The 14,876-nt window shown below is 44.9% G+C and overlaps 2 protein-coding genes across 5 annotated transcripts in view; both read right to left on the reverse strand.

Moving 5' to 3' along the window:
• Fbxl4 (F box and leucine-rich-repeat gene 4) overlaps positions 1-2,454 on the reverse strand; it is a 47,679-nt gene extending 45,225 nt beyond the window's left edge. The window contains exons 1-3 of one of the 3 annotated variants that reach the window (XM_084595359.1): positions 2,174-2,426; positions 1,741-1,796; positions 248-353 (exon numbers count right to left, since the gene is read on the reverse strand). In XM_084595359.1, coding sequence (XP_084451485.1) covers positions 248-353; positions 1,741-1,796; positions 2,174-2,202 — 191 coding nt within the window. In that variant the 5' untranslated portion in view covers positions 2,203-2,426. Of the gene's footprint in view, positions 1-247; positions 354-1,740; positions 1,841-2,173 lie in introns of all 3 variants that reach the window. The other 2 variants (XM_084595357.1, XM_084595358.1) reach the window with 2 other exon arrangements.
• A 675-nt stretch (positions 2,455-3,129) lies between these two features.
• On the reverse strand, positions 3,130-13,572 carry Arf1 (ADP-ribosylation factor 1). Of its 2 annotated transcripts, none has more exons than XM_084595361.1 (5): positions 13,440-13,572; positions 12,464-12,666; positions 10,883-10,993; positions 7,295-7,419; positions 3,130-4,222 (listed from the first exon to the last, which is right to left on the reverse strand). In XM_084595361.1, the coding sequence occupies exons 2-5, from the start codon at positions 12,609-12,611 to the stop codon at positions 4,061-4,063; spliced, it is 546 nt and encodes a 181-aa protein (XP_084451487.1). In that variant the 5' UTR covers positions 12,612-12,666; positions 13,440-13,572; the 3' UTR covers positions 3,130-4,060. The 2 variants fall into 2 exon arrangements, with proteins under 2 accessions (XP_084451487.1, XP_084451488.1); XM_084595362.1 differs by having other exon boundaries at positions 13,342-13,479.
• Positions 13,573-14,876: the final 1,304 nt, after the last annotated feature.

Here is a 14,876-nt window from a genome sequence, read left to right on the forward strand (position 1 = left end):
CTATGCCATCTTCCTAAATTACACATGAACCTCATTCTTTTTTATGTGCTTTGTTTTTCAGAGACTTGTACACTTATTGTGTTAAACTTCTATTTTATATATATGTATCCTGTATGCGCCCCTCCCCTCTGTAGCGTACATCTGTACTCTGGGGGTATTTTAAATAAATAAATAAAAATTAGTCGAAGCACCACTTCCACAAAACCTGGAAGCACTACCAAAACTATTTACTTTTTCGAGTGCATACCTGTTCTTGAGGCGATCGAAGGCCAGTATCCTCACGACACTTCCAGGATTGTAAGTTTCAAAAATAGTCACTGTAACTGGATGCACTTCTTGTTCATACTGGAGCTCTGTTGGTATGTCAGAGACAAAAAACATGCTCCATTCACCAGTGCCTTCAACAAATCTTACTAATCTGGTGCAATTCTACCAATGATGAACATAGGCTGGTGTGCATATGCTCATACACATTTAAGCATACACAGGGCGCTGCCAAGTAATATGATGTCTTTACTAAATGCAGGCTCAGAGAAACATGAAAGCCATGTACCCTTGCGGACAAAAGTAAACGGGGCACGCAATTTGCTTCTAAATTTTTTCACGTGTTGCACAACTGAAACTGGCGGTCATGGTATGTGCAAACTTGTAGTAGACGCCGGTGCCCTTTTAGATGGACAAATATTATTTTCTTATCTCCAGCGCAGAAAGTGTGAGTTTAATTTGAACGGAAAAGCATGCTCCGTTTACTTATGCCCGTACCTGTGTGCGCTATATGCATGCATGACCAAGAAAAGAAAATGTTTAAACCAGAGCAAGCTGTCAATTTGGTTTGACTGCCCGCAGGGTAGCTTTTGAAGAGCAGCTTTACCAGGCTAGATTTGCAAAGATGCGGCAATGCAAGTGCTTGAATATAGAATTATATTTCATTATGGAAATCAATAATGATATTGTAGCAAAAGCATGCATTTGGTAAAATCTGACTAGAAAGAGTGGAAGTACACCTTATGATTATGGACATGGAATACAGGATGCATGCAAAATGTATGCGTTTTTGCTTTTGTGCACAATGTGTTTTTAGTGGCAGCTGACATTATACTGCAGCTAATGCTTAACAGGCAGCCTTCACAACTTTCGTTGCTTCAAAAAGAAAAAAAAAAAAGGGATGCAGGGATGCAATGTAGGAAGAAAGTTGTGTCATTCCCATCACTGTTGCACAGTTCTTACTTCAGCTTGCACCAACCAACCTAAGCTAAACTATCACCGACTTTTGGTCATGTTTAATGATGAATGCTTGTATCAGCTAGTGACCCCAATGCAGTCAGCGACAGTGCCACATGCACCCACCCTCACGCACAGCCAAGTGTTCCTTTCGGTGTTGTTAGAACTCATTAAGGTTTCGGACACTACAACGGATACTGGCTTCTCGGAAGAATGCGAACAGCAGAACTGCTATTCGGCCTATATGAAAAGAATGGGTTCTGCATCAGCAGGTTTTGTTACTTACACTGGCTGACATCACCGAACTATGCATGAGGATAAGAAATTGAAAATCTCGGGCTCACATACGCGCCCGAAGTTCAATATGTCGCCCGAAATGTGGCTTTCCACGTCACGGAACGCTGACAGCTGAAGTCGTCCTTGGTGAGTGTAAAAAAATCGGGCACGCCGTTACGTTTCATATTTCAAACGCCCTCGAAAAACAACTGACGCAGAGATAGTTGACGAGACAATACTTGCCAACGTAATCTTGGCTCTTGACATGTCTTTCCTTTGGAAGTATGGTATTAAAGTTCCTGTCGGATATTGAATGACGAAGCCACCACGGTCCGTAAGTGCGCTGCGAATCATGTCGTACTTCAAACAACAGCACACAGCAGTACGAGGCATGTAGATAATGCCAGAATGTTTAGACGCTTAGATAACAGCGAGCAGCGCAGAACTTCCCATGAGTGAGCAACACCTGCTGTGAATTAAATAGCAAGCTGAGATTGAGTAACCTTAAGCAATTTTTTACATGCAACTTTACTTTCTCTGCCGTAAAACGTCACCAATGAGAACTTAATTCGACGCCCTTGCCCCAACACGCAATGCGGAGCAATATAAAATTACATCGAATAAACAGAAAACCGCAGTAACAAAATGAAACAAAGCAATAAGGTGTCAAACATACCGCTGAAAACGTCTCGGCATAATCTCCATACTCTGGAAAGACTTCGGGAGCTCCGACGACGTTCAATGCTACATACGATATGCTGTTATAACTACCGTATTGAGAGCTGTAATCTGTAACTTCTTTAACGTCTTGACGAATCACGTTAGTGTCCATTTTAATTTCAGAATACCGGTAAGAGCATAGGTAAAAAGGACACACATAAATGACGGACTAATGAAGCGTACAAATAACAGCCGTCGAGTTGTCGATGACGATGCGAACGCCAAACTAACTCGCTGCTCGTCAAACAGTAGCAGCAATAACAGCATCGCCTCCTCTGAAGGAAACGATGATACTGTCCTAGAAAGCAAATAAACGTAGCTCGACAGCGGACCATTGCAGTAGATTGAAGTCTGGAAACGAACCATTCATCGAGGACAAATACAAATTTATTCCCTCAGGCAATGCTATGGCCCATAAATGGTCCATCCTCATTGAACTCTATCTGCAATGATGTTTTCAAAGGATTGAAGCAATTGAAGCATCCCATGCTACACGAGAGTTCTCAATTAGCATTGAGAAACGTTCCTGATGTTCCTACGGGGGTGTTGACAGCTTTCGAGTGTGCTTGAAATCTCAAGACCGATTGAGGAAGCAGCTTGAAGTCAAGCAGGCTCGAGCTCGATTGCACTTGAAGTTGCCGTATGACAACCTCGATCTGCATTGAGTTGAATGCAGATAGAGTTCAATGAGGATCGAAACTGTCCGTGTGACAGGGGTATCATTCGGGGGGCCAGAAACTCGCGCGATATGCGTCGGGCCACTCGTTGCCTACTCACTGTACTCACCATGCAGCCAGAACATCGGCATCCAGTCAACAAGAAAATAGCGAAAGCGTATCCTTCAAAGCTTAGCACAGCTCCAAGGATTCGCAAAGCACCGGGCGTTTTTGCGCACTGCACTGGTCCCGTGTGTCTACACACAAAAGTTGAAGGTCGTTATTTTTATTTTGTAATGAAAATTACAAGCATCTCAAGTACACTGAAGAAAAAAACAGTCCTAACAGGTACAGAAAAAAAAAAAAAAAAAACGTGAACAGCCTAAAGTCTGACAAAAATTCACAATAAAATAACACACACAAGCCTGGCCTGCTGCCAAATCCTCCACACACAATTGGGCCCAATCTTCCGCACAGAATTATGTACAATCACGTGCCACTTATCTAAATACCTGCTCCGCGCAGAACGGAATAAAAAAAAAAGGGGGGTGGGTGCTTGTGAAACCATGCCTTTTAATTCAAAATCCAGCACGGAGTACAAGAAGCACACGTGACGTTGATTGATCAGTCCATCCTTGCTGCACTGCACACACATCCTCCTTTTACACCTCCTATGCTAGGCCTTTCTGTATGCCACCCCTGGTAACACCGAGAAGAGAAGTGCCTCATTTGCTCTTTACAGCAAAAGAAGAAGAAGAAAAAAAAAAAAACAGGGCAAAGCAGGCTTGATATTCGATAACCGGGATGACAGCCTATGCAGCAGCAGGCAAACTTCAATGGACCAGCAGACGATTTTTCGGCTCAGCACACAGCCAGAGAGAGCAAAAAAAAAGAGGCACATGGTTTCTGAGAGCATCAAAATGGAGAAGAGAGAATACTGGTGGCAGACAGAAAGGCTGAAAGAGAGAGAGAGCAAAAAAAAAGATGTTGCGAATGGGACTGAAGAAAGAAGTCTCTATGCCTTCCTATCCCTCTCCAAGGCAGGGCGGACTGTAGAGAGGGTGCCGTCGCACAAGGATCAGGCAAACAAGTCCTTTCTCGCGTCCCTCTTCTTGGAAAAAAAATGGTGGTCTCCCTGCTGCCCAACCGATGCACACACTACTGTGGCGGCCTCCTCGCTGCAGCGACTATTTCTGGTTCTTGAGCTGGTTGGAAAGCCAGTCGAGCCCTTCATAGAGGCCGTCCCCACTGGTGGCACAGGTGGCTTGGATGTACCAGTTACGGTTGCGCAGGGAGTGCAGACCAAGCTTGTCCGTTATCTCAGCTGCATTCATGGCATTGGGAAGATCCTGCAAAATGAGGAGGAGAGACTACAGGAGTCTGCCAACACCACTGCCCGTGAAGCAGATTCAATGCACAGGGTGCTGCTATGCAGCAAATTTTGTTGTGTGCCTAAAAAACGACAATGGATCTCAAGTAAATGCCAATAATCATTTCTTTTCAGGAATATACGTAGTCAGGTTGCACACAGTCTCGTTTCAGTAAACAGCACCAGCTTTTCCCCACTTTCCACTGGAGCAACAGGATAAGGCAACATTGACTGAAATACAAAGCAAACAACTGCCTTTTGTAGCCAATGTTATACCGTATTTCACTAGGATTAGAACCATCAAGGCAACACTGGCTTGCGTGGTGGCACGTACAGAAAGTGTGACCGCCGAGTGCCAACAAAAATGTAACAAGATTTCGTATCAAGACTGTGGTTTGACCTAGTTTATGAGGTTTAACGTACCAAAGAGACTTTTTACGTCCACCGAAAAGCGGCGGCCGGGATTAGATCCCACGTCCTTGGGCCCGAGCGCCCTCACCACTGTACCACCATGGCAGAGTATATGAAAATTGTGATGTGATTGTTCGTTGTGCAGAGTTTAGGGAGGCGTCACACCACTTCACCCGACCACTGGTCAATATGGCGGCTAAGCCATGACAATGATCCGATCCGACGGGATAAGTGCTTCCAATTGTATGCCGTTAATTGCATTTGTATGTGTCCACCAACATGAGAAATAAGATAATGTGCCTTTACTTACAGACCAACTATTAATGACATCCGGTCAAACTCAGTCTACACTAAACCACCAAGCAAAACCGTGCTAGAACTATTTTTGCAAGTCTTAATCTGCTTGAGAAAACCCAGTTCATACTTCAACACATGCCAACCAGCCAAGAAGTATACACAATGATGGCTTGCTCCTCAAACACGACACGCTCAGGTGCAGTTTTGCATGGTAATAGCACAAAAGCAGCTTTTACGATGCCCTCTCCGAGCCAAGATAAACAAGAGCACAACTAGAAGTGCGATGGAATTGACCAGGTCTCTCAGCCCGAGCGCTAGCTGAAAGTTTGTCTTTTAACCAACTAAAAGGAAAAAACTGTCAGCCAAGTCAGCCTCATTGCTAAATGCCAATTTTTCAAAGGAAATATACGACTCCACACTCAGCCCAGCCTTTGCAGGACTAGACAACTACAGACAGAATCAAGAATAAGAGTTTGCTGAATATTTATCCTTTTGATCTTCCACCTTCTATTGCAGTAATTGCATGTTTGTGTACTTGCCAACTTCCTTTCTTTTCTTTGGCTTAATCGTCAGTGACATCAGTATCACAAGACTCGTCTCCTAACATTTGAGAAGGAAAGCTTAGCTGCCCAAAAGGGGAAATTATGTCGACGTCGGAACCTATTTAGCCATCTCGCGGATTCTCTCGAACACACCTTGCAAAAGAGATTTTTAACCATGAGATTTTCATCGTGAGAATGGTTTATGGGGCTTAACGTCCCAAAGCAACTCAGGCTCTGAGAGACCCCCCCCCCAAAAAGTGGCACAAACCCACTTTGTATCACTGTATTTGCATTTCCATAAACTTTATTACATGTGTATTCATGGGATCATCGAAGCAGGACAGCTTAAAAACCGCATCCTTTAAGGCATGATGCAGTATAATGGCATGAGTCACCTGTGTCGCGTATGAGGACAAATGGGACTTAAGTGCACAGCCATGAAAAACCATGTGGATGGAAGAAGAAAACTCAGTGCCACTACTATATGTCCCCACAAGCGCACAAATTAGATCGGCTAGCTGGCTGATGCACGGCCAACAGCCACCACGGCCGCAGGCTGGCACGAAGCTCATAAGAGCAAAATACGAGCCAAGTCACCGGCCCAATTCTCGCAGACATGGACAGCCATTTTCCGTTACGCCTGCCATTGCACAGACTTCATATTCGACACTGCAGCACGCAGTTCAGGTGAGTAGGATTCTATCACTTGTAGTCTACACTGGATGGACTGCCTGGACTGGAATCACTGCGAGACTTTCAGCATCCAAATAACAAAATGGGCGTTGGATGGCATCTCACTGATAGCCAGGGTCATTTGTATGTCGAAATTAATGCCGGTCATGTTAAGCTTTTAATTAGTCACGAGGTCACGAAGGTGACACAGCCTCATGACTAGGCCGCCATATCGCAGGAGCTTCTTTGGCAATGTACAGGGTGCCACAGACTGCCAAGGCTACATAACACACCAGTTCGAATTACCCGCAATAGAACCGATACCTGTTCCAAGTAACCGTTTCTATTTTTATAAATACACTTCTAAGGACCTTGGCCAGACTAAATAGTAGAGTCTGGTACAAAAAGTCAAAGTTCAAATTGATGAGCTTTCACTATAATAAACGCAACCTTAAGAACAATCAATAAGGGCACCTCTACTAGTAAAGGCAACGCAACTCATTCCGAAATTGAGCCTATGCTGCATAAGCATTTCTAAGTGGCACCGATAGTGATGACAGCACAATCTTGCAAGAACAGCTAAAAGATACAATGCAGAAAACTCCCAACATAATATTGTATACCAAGGAAGAATCACAGGACAACAAATAGCCACGTCTAGCTTGCATGGCAGAGTTCTAACGCCAGATGTCGCAATATTAAGCGATACCACTATTTTAAGTTAACCACTGCATGACAACTGCCTATAAGTTGGAGATTCTCAATCTTCTATACTGACATGCAGTATGATGCAATTCAAGAAACACCCAAATCCAATTAACGACGACTAGAGCTATATAGTGAAACAGTCTACAGCGAGCAGTTACAGCTCAATTAGTCACAGAAGCGTGTAGAAGAAAGATGGGGGTTGAAAACTGCAAGCATATCCAAAACAAACCAAACGTAAGTGTCGGGACTGTATCACTCATCCCCCCCCTTTTTTCCAGCTTCACTAGAGTTCTACCAGACCGGGCACAGGCAGGCAGAGTATGAACCTCATCATTTTTGCACTACCTATGAAATGAGGAAAGAGACAGCAAGGCCAAGTGGAATGCCCTGCATGGGCAAGGAGCGTCCAGAAGGACACTTACCTGCTTGTTGGCAAAGATGAGCAACACAGCATCCCTGAGCTCATCCTCCGCGAGCATCCTCATCAGCTCCTCCCTGGCTTCACCAATACGCTCCCTGTCGTTGCTGTCCACTACAAATATCAAGCCTGCAAGAGACAATGAGTGATGCAGATGCTGGCAGACTAACCAAACGCCACCTGAAGAGCCGGGCAGTAACCTCTCCTGCTCTATTTCTATCACACTGCTGCAAAACATTGCTTCAAGCTTTTCTTTTTTGTCACTGCTAGTATGCGGCCGCATCTGTATGCAATACAGGCAGAGTTGGCAGTTTACTGGATGTTACTACAGTAGAATCTCGATAAACGGAAATCGGTTAAACGGAACTACCGCTTAAACGGAACAAACGCCTCGCGATTGGTTGGTTTTGTATTAAGCCAATGTAAAAAAAATCTCGTTAATCGGAACTCAAATTTTGCGACCACCGCGTTAACGGAACCGAAAAACTCGAAACCGCAACTAGTTGGACAAGCGCAGTGCCATCGCGGTACGCATCAATGCTCCCCTCCTTCTCCTCCCCGCGTCACCACTCCGGTTTCAGTCTCCGGCGGTTTCCGGTTTGCTCGTACACTGCCCTCCGCATCGCTCGCTCGCGTTCACGGCGGTTGTGTTCAGTTAGGCCTAAGCCCTAGAGCCCTAGAGCTTTTGTTCGGTCCGATGGCAGCGCAAAAACGACCGCACAATGCACTTGCGTTGGGAAGGAAGATGGAGATCATCGACTTCGAGAGTGGTGGCTTCACGAAAACGGCGTTAGCGACGAAGTATGCCATCCCCAAAAGCAACCTAACAAGAATTCTTCAGGAATTCTTCAGGAATCCTTTTTCACTAGCCAATAAGTGGTAATTCCCACTCTGACATTTTTTCTTTTAATTTCAGTACTAGTACTACTGGAACAAAAATTCACTGCTTATTTTTCTCTAATAAAGTTTGTTCTCATAGTGTACCGTTCTCCTTATTACCTAGATTTCGCAAATTGAGATCTGCTGAGACTGCCAACTGCGCGCGCGCGCGCCAGCCGCGTAGGGTTCACGCGGAAGCGGATTGCGCAATGCTGAACCTATTCTCTCTTTAAACGAAACTCCTGATAAACGGAACATATTTTCCCGGTCCCTTGAGGTTCCGTTTATAGAGATTCTACTGTAGATTGTTTAACTACACAGCCAATTCTGCCGTAAAACCTGCTTGCTTTACAGAACATTTAGCTGTTTACACTGCCCGTTAGTCATCACTTTCTCAGACACCTCGTGGAGGGGTAAGAAGTAGACGGCACGGCACATTTGGCAATCGTCAATACTAGAACAAGCAAAGCTGCTAGCCATGTTCTACTATGGTATGACAGGAACACTAGGCGATGGGAGCAGTCATTTGCAAACAGTATTAAATATCACCGAACTGCCTTCGTGAGAATCAAAAGTTAAACATAGTTTTGGCAAATACTTGTGTACCAAATTCCTCAATATTACCAGTTTTACAATGTTTCTTAATCCCTTGGACAAATGCAAAATTCTGCGAGTGCCTAGCTGTGGTTTTAGACGCACCGCGCAAGTAATTGCCCATGTTGGCTTGCAGTGTAGGCCCACTTACAAAGACGCCCAAGAAGGTAAAAAAAAGCTTTGAAAGAAGGCTACCTCTGGCACAGCAGCATCCTTAGCATCGTGTGGTATGTGGACGGCATTTTCATTGCTACAGCCGCATCAAAGGGTACAAAGAAGGCTGACTGTGTGGCAAAGGCTACTGTGCCATCTTTACATGTACTCCTTCGCAAGACCTACCCTCAGGATCTTCGTTATTGATGTGAAACTGCTGGGCTTCGCAGACAAGAGAGCCTCTAGCAACGTCGATCGCAACAAACTGCACTCTATGAAGCCACCAGCTGATCATAACCAGACATGACTGTTTTAGCCTGCAAAACTGACTGAATCTGGAACATACTGTCGGCTGTAAAAGAGGCTATAGTCCTTTTGCAAATATGAGCTCTTCAGTTTTTCTTCAATATATTCAAGTGAACAGCAGTTTGCAAAGTGAACTTATTCAAAAATAAACTAATTTTTATGATCTTTTGCAAAGAAAAGGCAAAGCAAGAAATTTCAGCGGGTCTTTTATGATCTTATTGGCTCTTTTCTTGAAACATCACATTAGCGTCATGGCAACTTTCAGGCTACGGTCACCTCACGTGCCATTTCAATGTCATTGCCGATGGCATGGAATCTTAAGGCATCATATTCCACCCCTATGTGTGGCGAGAGTGGGAATGGCAGATACGGCTAGTATTGCAAGATGAAGATACTAGTATGTACACTAAAAACAGCTAACAGATTACAAAGAACAACACAGGGCTCAGATTATATCAAAAGTAGCACGGTGATGCTCAGAGGCTCAACTTCCGGCATGCTGAATCCTCGATTGTGCTTACAACTCAATAGTGCTGAAATTCACCATCAGAATCCGTCGCTTCACCTGTTATACGCTGATGAGCAAATGACTATCAATCGAATTGAGTCAAGGTATGTATTTTTGCTGAAACTCTCAAAAAATTTAAGAACTATTTGCCAGCACAGACTCACTAAAGAAACCACGTTCCACACGTCACTCGTAGGTGGAAAGCGGTTGCCCGTGACGGCATGGTATAGCTCTGCAGCTATAGGTTGGAGGGGGGGAGGAGGGTCCTTTGATAGCTGGATGCCGCTTTTCTCTTGACCTTGAACTATAATACCACTACTTTATTGGTCTAAGTTGCACACAACACTGCATGAAACATACACCAAGCCGATTTCATGTGTAACACCAGAAGCATGGCATCACACAGCCATAACATTGCCAGACAGCAGAAACAACGAACACACAGACTTGTTCGATTCGTAGAGCCGCACAGGCCATGAATGCGCAGATGTGTAGTGTCCATTAACACAGAAGCAATTTATTTTATGATATGCCTTGGATAAACACTGCACACCATGGTTTTAGCCCCATGCAACTACTGGGTCATTCTGTCGTTGACCATGAAGTCCTGTTAACTCAGCTTTCAAGAAATAAGACAAAATGTCTGCATTATTGAATACTGCGTGAATCTTTTGATGTGCCCACCTTCCCATTTAATTGGTGTGATCTGCTCACGGCCGAATAAATGACCATTTGACACCACAGACTTGCTGGCGTCGGCCGAGCTTATGCTCTTAGTTCAAATTCTCAAAATAAATACCGTTTATTTAACAAGACTTTATTGTAGCTGATAAATGTTCTAAAGTATTGTCCCACTGCCTTTCCTCTCCGGATGAGAGGACCCAACATGCGCGACCGGTCATGCAGTCGGCAGCTGAATGTTTTTTGCTTATAAAGCTTATCACCCGTGCACAAGTGACGCAGGCTGGAAGTGCCTTTTGTGTGTCCTTTCTCGCAATTTGTGTATGAAGATACGTTAGGAATACATTACTGATAAAATGTTATTGCTAGCTACCATGTGAAATCACAACAAAGCTTTAACACGAGTCCAGGAAAAAGAGAAAGCCAGCTGGCACACCACAGATGTCCTCGTGAATCATGCCATTCACATACCTTGTGTGTTCTGGAAGTAGTGGCGCCAAAGTGGACGAATCTTGTCTTGGCCACCAACATCCCACACTGTGAAACTGATGTTCTTGTATTCTACAGTCTCCACGTTGAAACCTAAAGAGATGTGGACGGGACAAGAAAAGCAGTGCACTTTTAAAGAATTGCCAAAGCAGAAGCTATGCATCCACAAACACAGCTGCGTTCTACAAAAAGCACAGTGAGCAAGGCAGTGCTTCGCAATTTATTAAGGAAGCCTGGCACTGCATTGTATTAGGCTGCTGCGAGATAAAGAGGCCAAGGCCTTGCTCTCAGTCGCATCTATTTAAGGTTCGCCAACGGACCAGTTACATCCAACTAGCGACATCTGTCACACAAGAAATTCGTCAGCCAGCCTGTGCGCCAATGAAAACATCCCAGTGTATGAGCAAAAATGAGGACATGCTTCATTAAAGAACGCATACATACAAAAGCAAATTACCACAGTAATGCAAATTACCATGTGATAGGAACACAGAACTGAACTACCTTATTTCATAAAGATGTCAAAAGGTAACACAACCGGACTTCACCTCGGATTTGGACAATCCAGTTTGTGTCTTATAAGGTGCATTGACAGCAGTGCATCACAACATTTCTACTTTCAATCTTTCCGCCTTCATTGGCAAGGGATCCCGGGTCATGTACATTGAAGAACCAATTAAAGACCTAAGGTGACTATGTTGCTCAATGACTTGCTCAAAGCCTTTTGTGGTTATGGAGCCAGTGACACAACACATTTCAAAACTTTCTGAAAAGTAGCTTGAGAATAAATTCCACTTTGCTCTCACTGCTGGCAAGGTACAGGCTATACTGAATATACTCCTGCACCTTCCTTTGATTGCATGGTGGTTGTGGAGCGCTTCATGCAGCACTGTAAATACACTGCACCAGCTAATAAGTGTGACCTAACATGCTCCCTGAACACAAGGAAAAAAAACAAAAGCAACTCCAAGCCCCTCACCGGTGTCCCATACTCTCCAACTCTGTTGCTGTCAGGTAAAGGGCATTTCACATGATTCACCTTTGCCAGTCTAGGCAAACCACTGTCACGGCACAACTATCTACAGGCGTGGCTTTTCAAGTAACCAGCTAAGTTTAAGACGCACGAGGTAACCAGCTAAGTTTAAGACGCACGAGTCAATTCTTTCGCACATGTTATATGTCAGATGCCCAGCCCCAAATTTGTATTTTGCAGGCTATGGCCGCCGTAAAGCCGCACTGCGAGATTCTTCGGGAAGGCAGGCTCTAAACAATGACGCCCAGCAAGCGCATGCTTTCCGTGGCGAAATACGAGCAGGTCGGAGAAACGGTGCAAAACAAAGCAAAGCGAAGCAAAACCCGGCAGCAAGCACAGCTCAGAGTGAAGCAGCTGTTGCTGCCCACTTCCGACGCCAGCGCACGCTCGCGCGAGAACGCCCCGGGGACGAGTTAGCAGACACAATAAAAAGAAACAGAACGAGAAAGAAGAAAAAACTGGGCCGAGATGATAAAGTCTCAATCCAGCCGGCAGGCGAAGATGCGCCTCCGCCGCCGCGCATTACTCACCGATGGTGGGAATGGTCGTGACAATCTCGCCCAGTTTCAGTTTGTACAGAATCGTCGTCTTGCCAGCCGCGTCAAGACCCACCATGAGGATCCGCATCTCCTTCTTGCCAAACAGGCCTTTGAACAAGTTCGCGAATATGTTCCCCATTCTGGAAGGTGGTCCGTGCGGGGTCCTTTTCCTTTTTCAAACGCTGGGCTACCACCTGCGAGCACGCAGAAAAACGAAAATCGGCAAGGTAGTCGAGACAGCGGCGAGCCGCACAGCTTGTCAAAAGCACGACAGGATGACACTTCGTCCGCGCCAGTGAGCACGTCTGCTGCCACGCAAGAGGTTCGCTCGGGGAGGGACCAACTGCGGAACATCGTACCACCGACGCCCCGCACGCATGCACACAGTTGATGAAAGAAGGCTTAGTTCCCATTGCTACGCTTGTGTCACGTCAGAGAGCAGGGTTCGGGTTGGGCAAGTGTCACTCCCACAGGCACAGAACCACCAAATTTGCGCAAAAATACGGTCAGGCCAACTAATTAGAAACCCTAGCTGGCTGCTTACGAGATTATTCACTCGGTTTCACTCACCGAAGGTGGGAAGCAATGAACGGAGTCGCAGACTCGCAAAAAAGGCAAAGCAAATGACGCGTAACGATCTCCGCCAGAAACGCGAACTTTAGTGCCAGCAACTCACTTAGCCTCTACGTAATGTGACTGGTAAATATAGAGCCTGAAATATTCGCAAAACGCACAGGTGCTCGCGAATTATAGCTGGTTATACAATAAAATGGCGGTAAAGAGGCATGTTTTCCAAGGGGCTTTGATGTTCAGCAAAGAAATTTCACAACCTACATACACACGAAAAAAATCCACACAAGAAACAGCACCTAAGCAGGGGTAGGCAAGCTCCCAGACACAGTAACGCGAAATAAAAGGCGAACAGACAGTTGAAAAGACCCTTTCAAAACGCACCAACCACACGTACCGGCAGCACGGGCGACAAAATATGGCGGAGGTGGAACGGTGAACTCCAAGAAAAAAGCCACGTCACAAATGTGACGTCGCTATCGGCGTTTTTCTCTTCTTTACCGCGACATCTGTTTGCGAAAAGAAAATTAAGTTGGAGGTAACGCGGGCTGCACTCAAATAACAGATACAATTTTCTCACTTGGGTTTTATATTAGCGTAAGATTGTTATGTTGATAAATAACGGACTATTTAACTACAGTTCATCGCGTTAAGCGAGGTATTTCTTATCTTGCCCTACTTATACGAGGTGAGGTCAGTGTCCTTGAAGGCGGCCGAAAGCAGCCGAAAGTGCTCTATCGCTTTTGAACCTTCTCATTTCCAGATGCAATGCGGATAGGCCGCACAAATGTGGAAACGTCGCTTCTTTGTGGCGTCCTCTAGTGGAAGAAATGCCTTATTTTTTTCTTTTATTCAATCTTTACACGCTCTTTCGCGTAGTGACGTAGAACCTGACGTAACCACGTAACCCTCTCCGTCACGCTTACGTAACATAGGGCGTTCGCCTGTACGCGTAATAACGCAGTCATGTGGGAAACTCCCACTAAGCACGCTTTATCTGGAGCCATTTTGCTTACGTAATTAGCCGCCAGCAGAGGTACTCAATGGGCATCATACGCCCACATTTAATTATCGGGAAAATATTCGGCAAAGGATGACCAATGCCAATAATCGGACTGATATGCTACTACCCATTACTGGCTGGTAGTGCAGCCATTGCTTGAGTCACATCAATACTGGCTGCACAAATATGGGCCCAGATGATTAAAATAAGGCATTACAGGTTTCTTACAATTGACCCTGATAGGTACATTTACATATGAAATCTGCAAGTTAAGCCAGGCGTACAAAAAACGCGAGTCTGCAACTGAGGAACGTAAATAGTCCTATGTTGGAAACAAGAGGTGGTCACATTTCTAGACTCCTTGTGGTTATAAAGAATGCGCGTTCGGAGATATTTACTTCCAAAGCTTCCGCAGATATTGCGTAACTATACACGTGCAAGACAATGACAGTCAAGATGAATCTCCTCCTCGGTGTGATGCAGATTTAGTGTGGGGGCATTTCTTCCATCCTGATAGCCGAAAGTGAAATGGAAAGTTTTATAGCTTTATATTGCACTACGCCAATGGCAAACAAACATATCACACAAGGAGTATTTTGTTTGCTGATCGTCACTTTCTTGCATGATCTGAAAATATAGAAGTGAATATTTCTGAATGCACGCCTACCAGTATATCTGTACCAAATGGAATTGCGTAGGAATATGACTGCCACAAAGCTTCCAGTATGAGTGTGAAATGAAGTAACTAAAATGTCTTGATTTCAGTTAATTAGATTCCTGCCAATGACAATTATCACCTCAGTATGTGTTCCTCTGGCCACATAACTTAAG

The sequence above is a fragment of the Amblyomma maculatum genome, chromosome 2 (genome assembly GCF_055883805.1).
Source record: "Amblyomma maculatum isolate TAMU_Amacu chromosome 2, ASM5588380v1, whole genome shotgun sequence".
NCBI classification, from domain to species: domain Eukaryota; kingdom Metazoa; phylum Arthropoda; class Arachnida; order Ixodida; family Ixodidae; genus Amblyomma; species Amblyomma maculatum.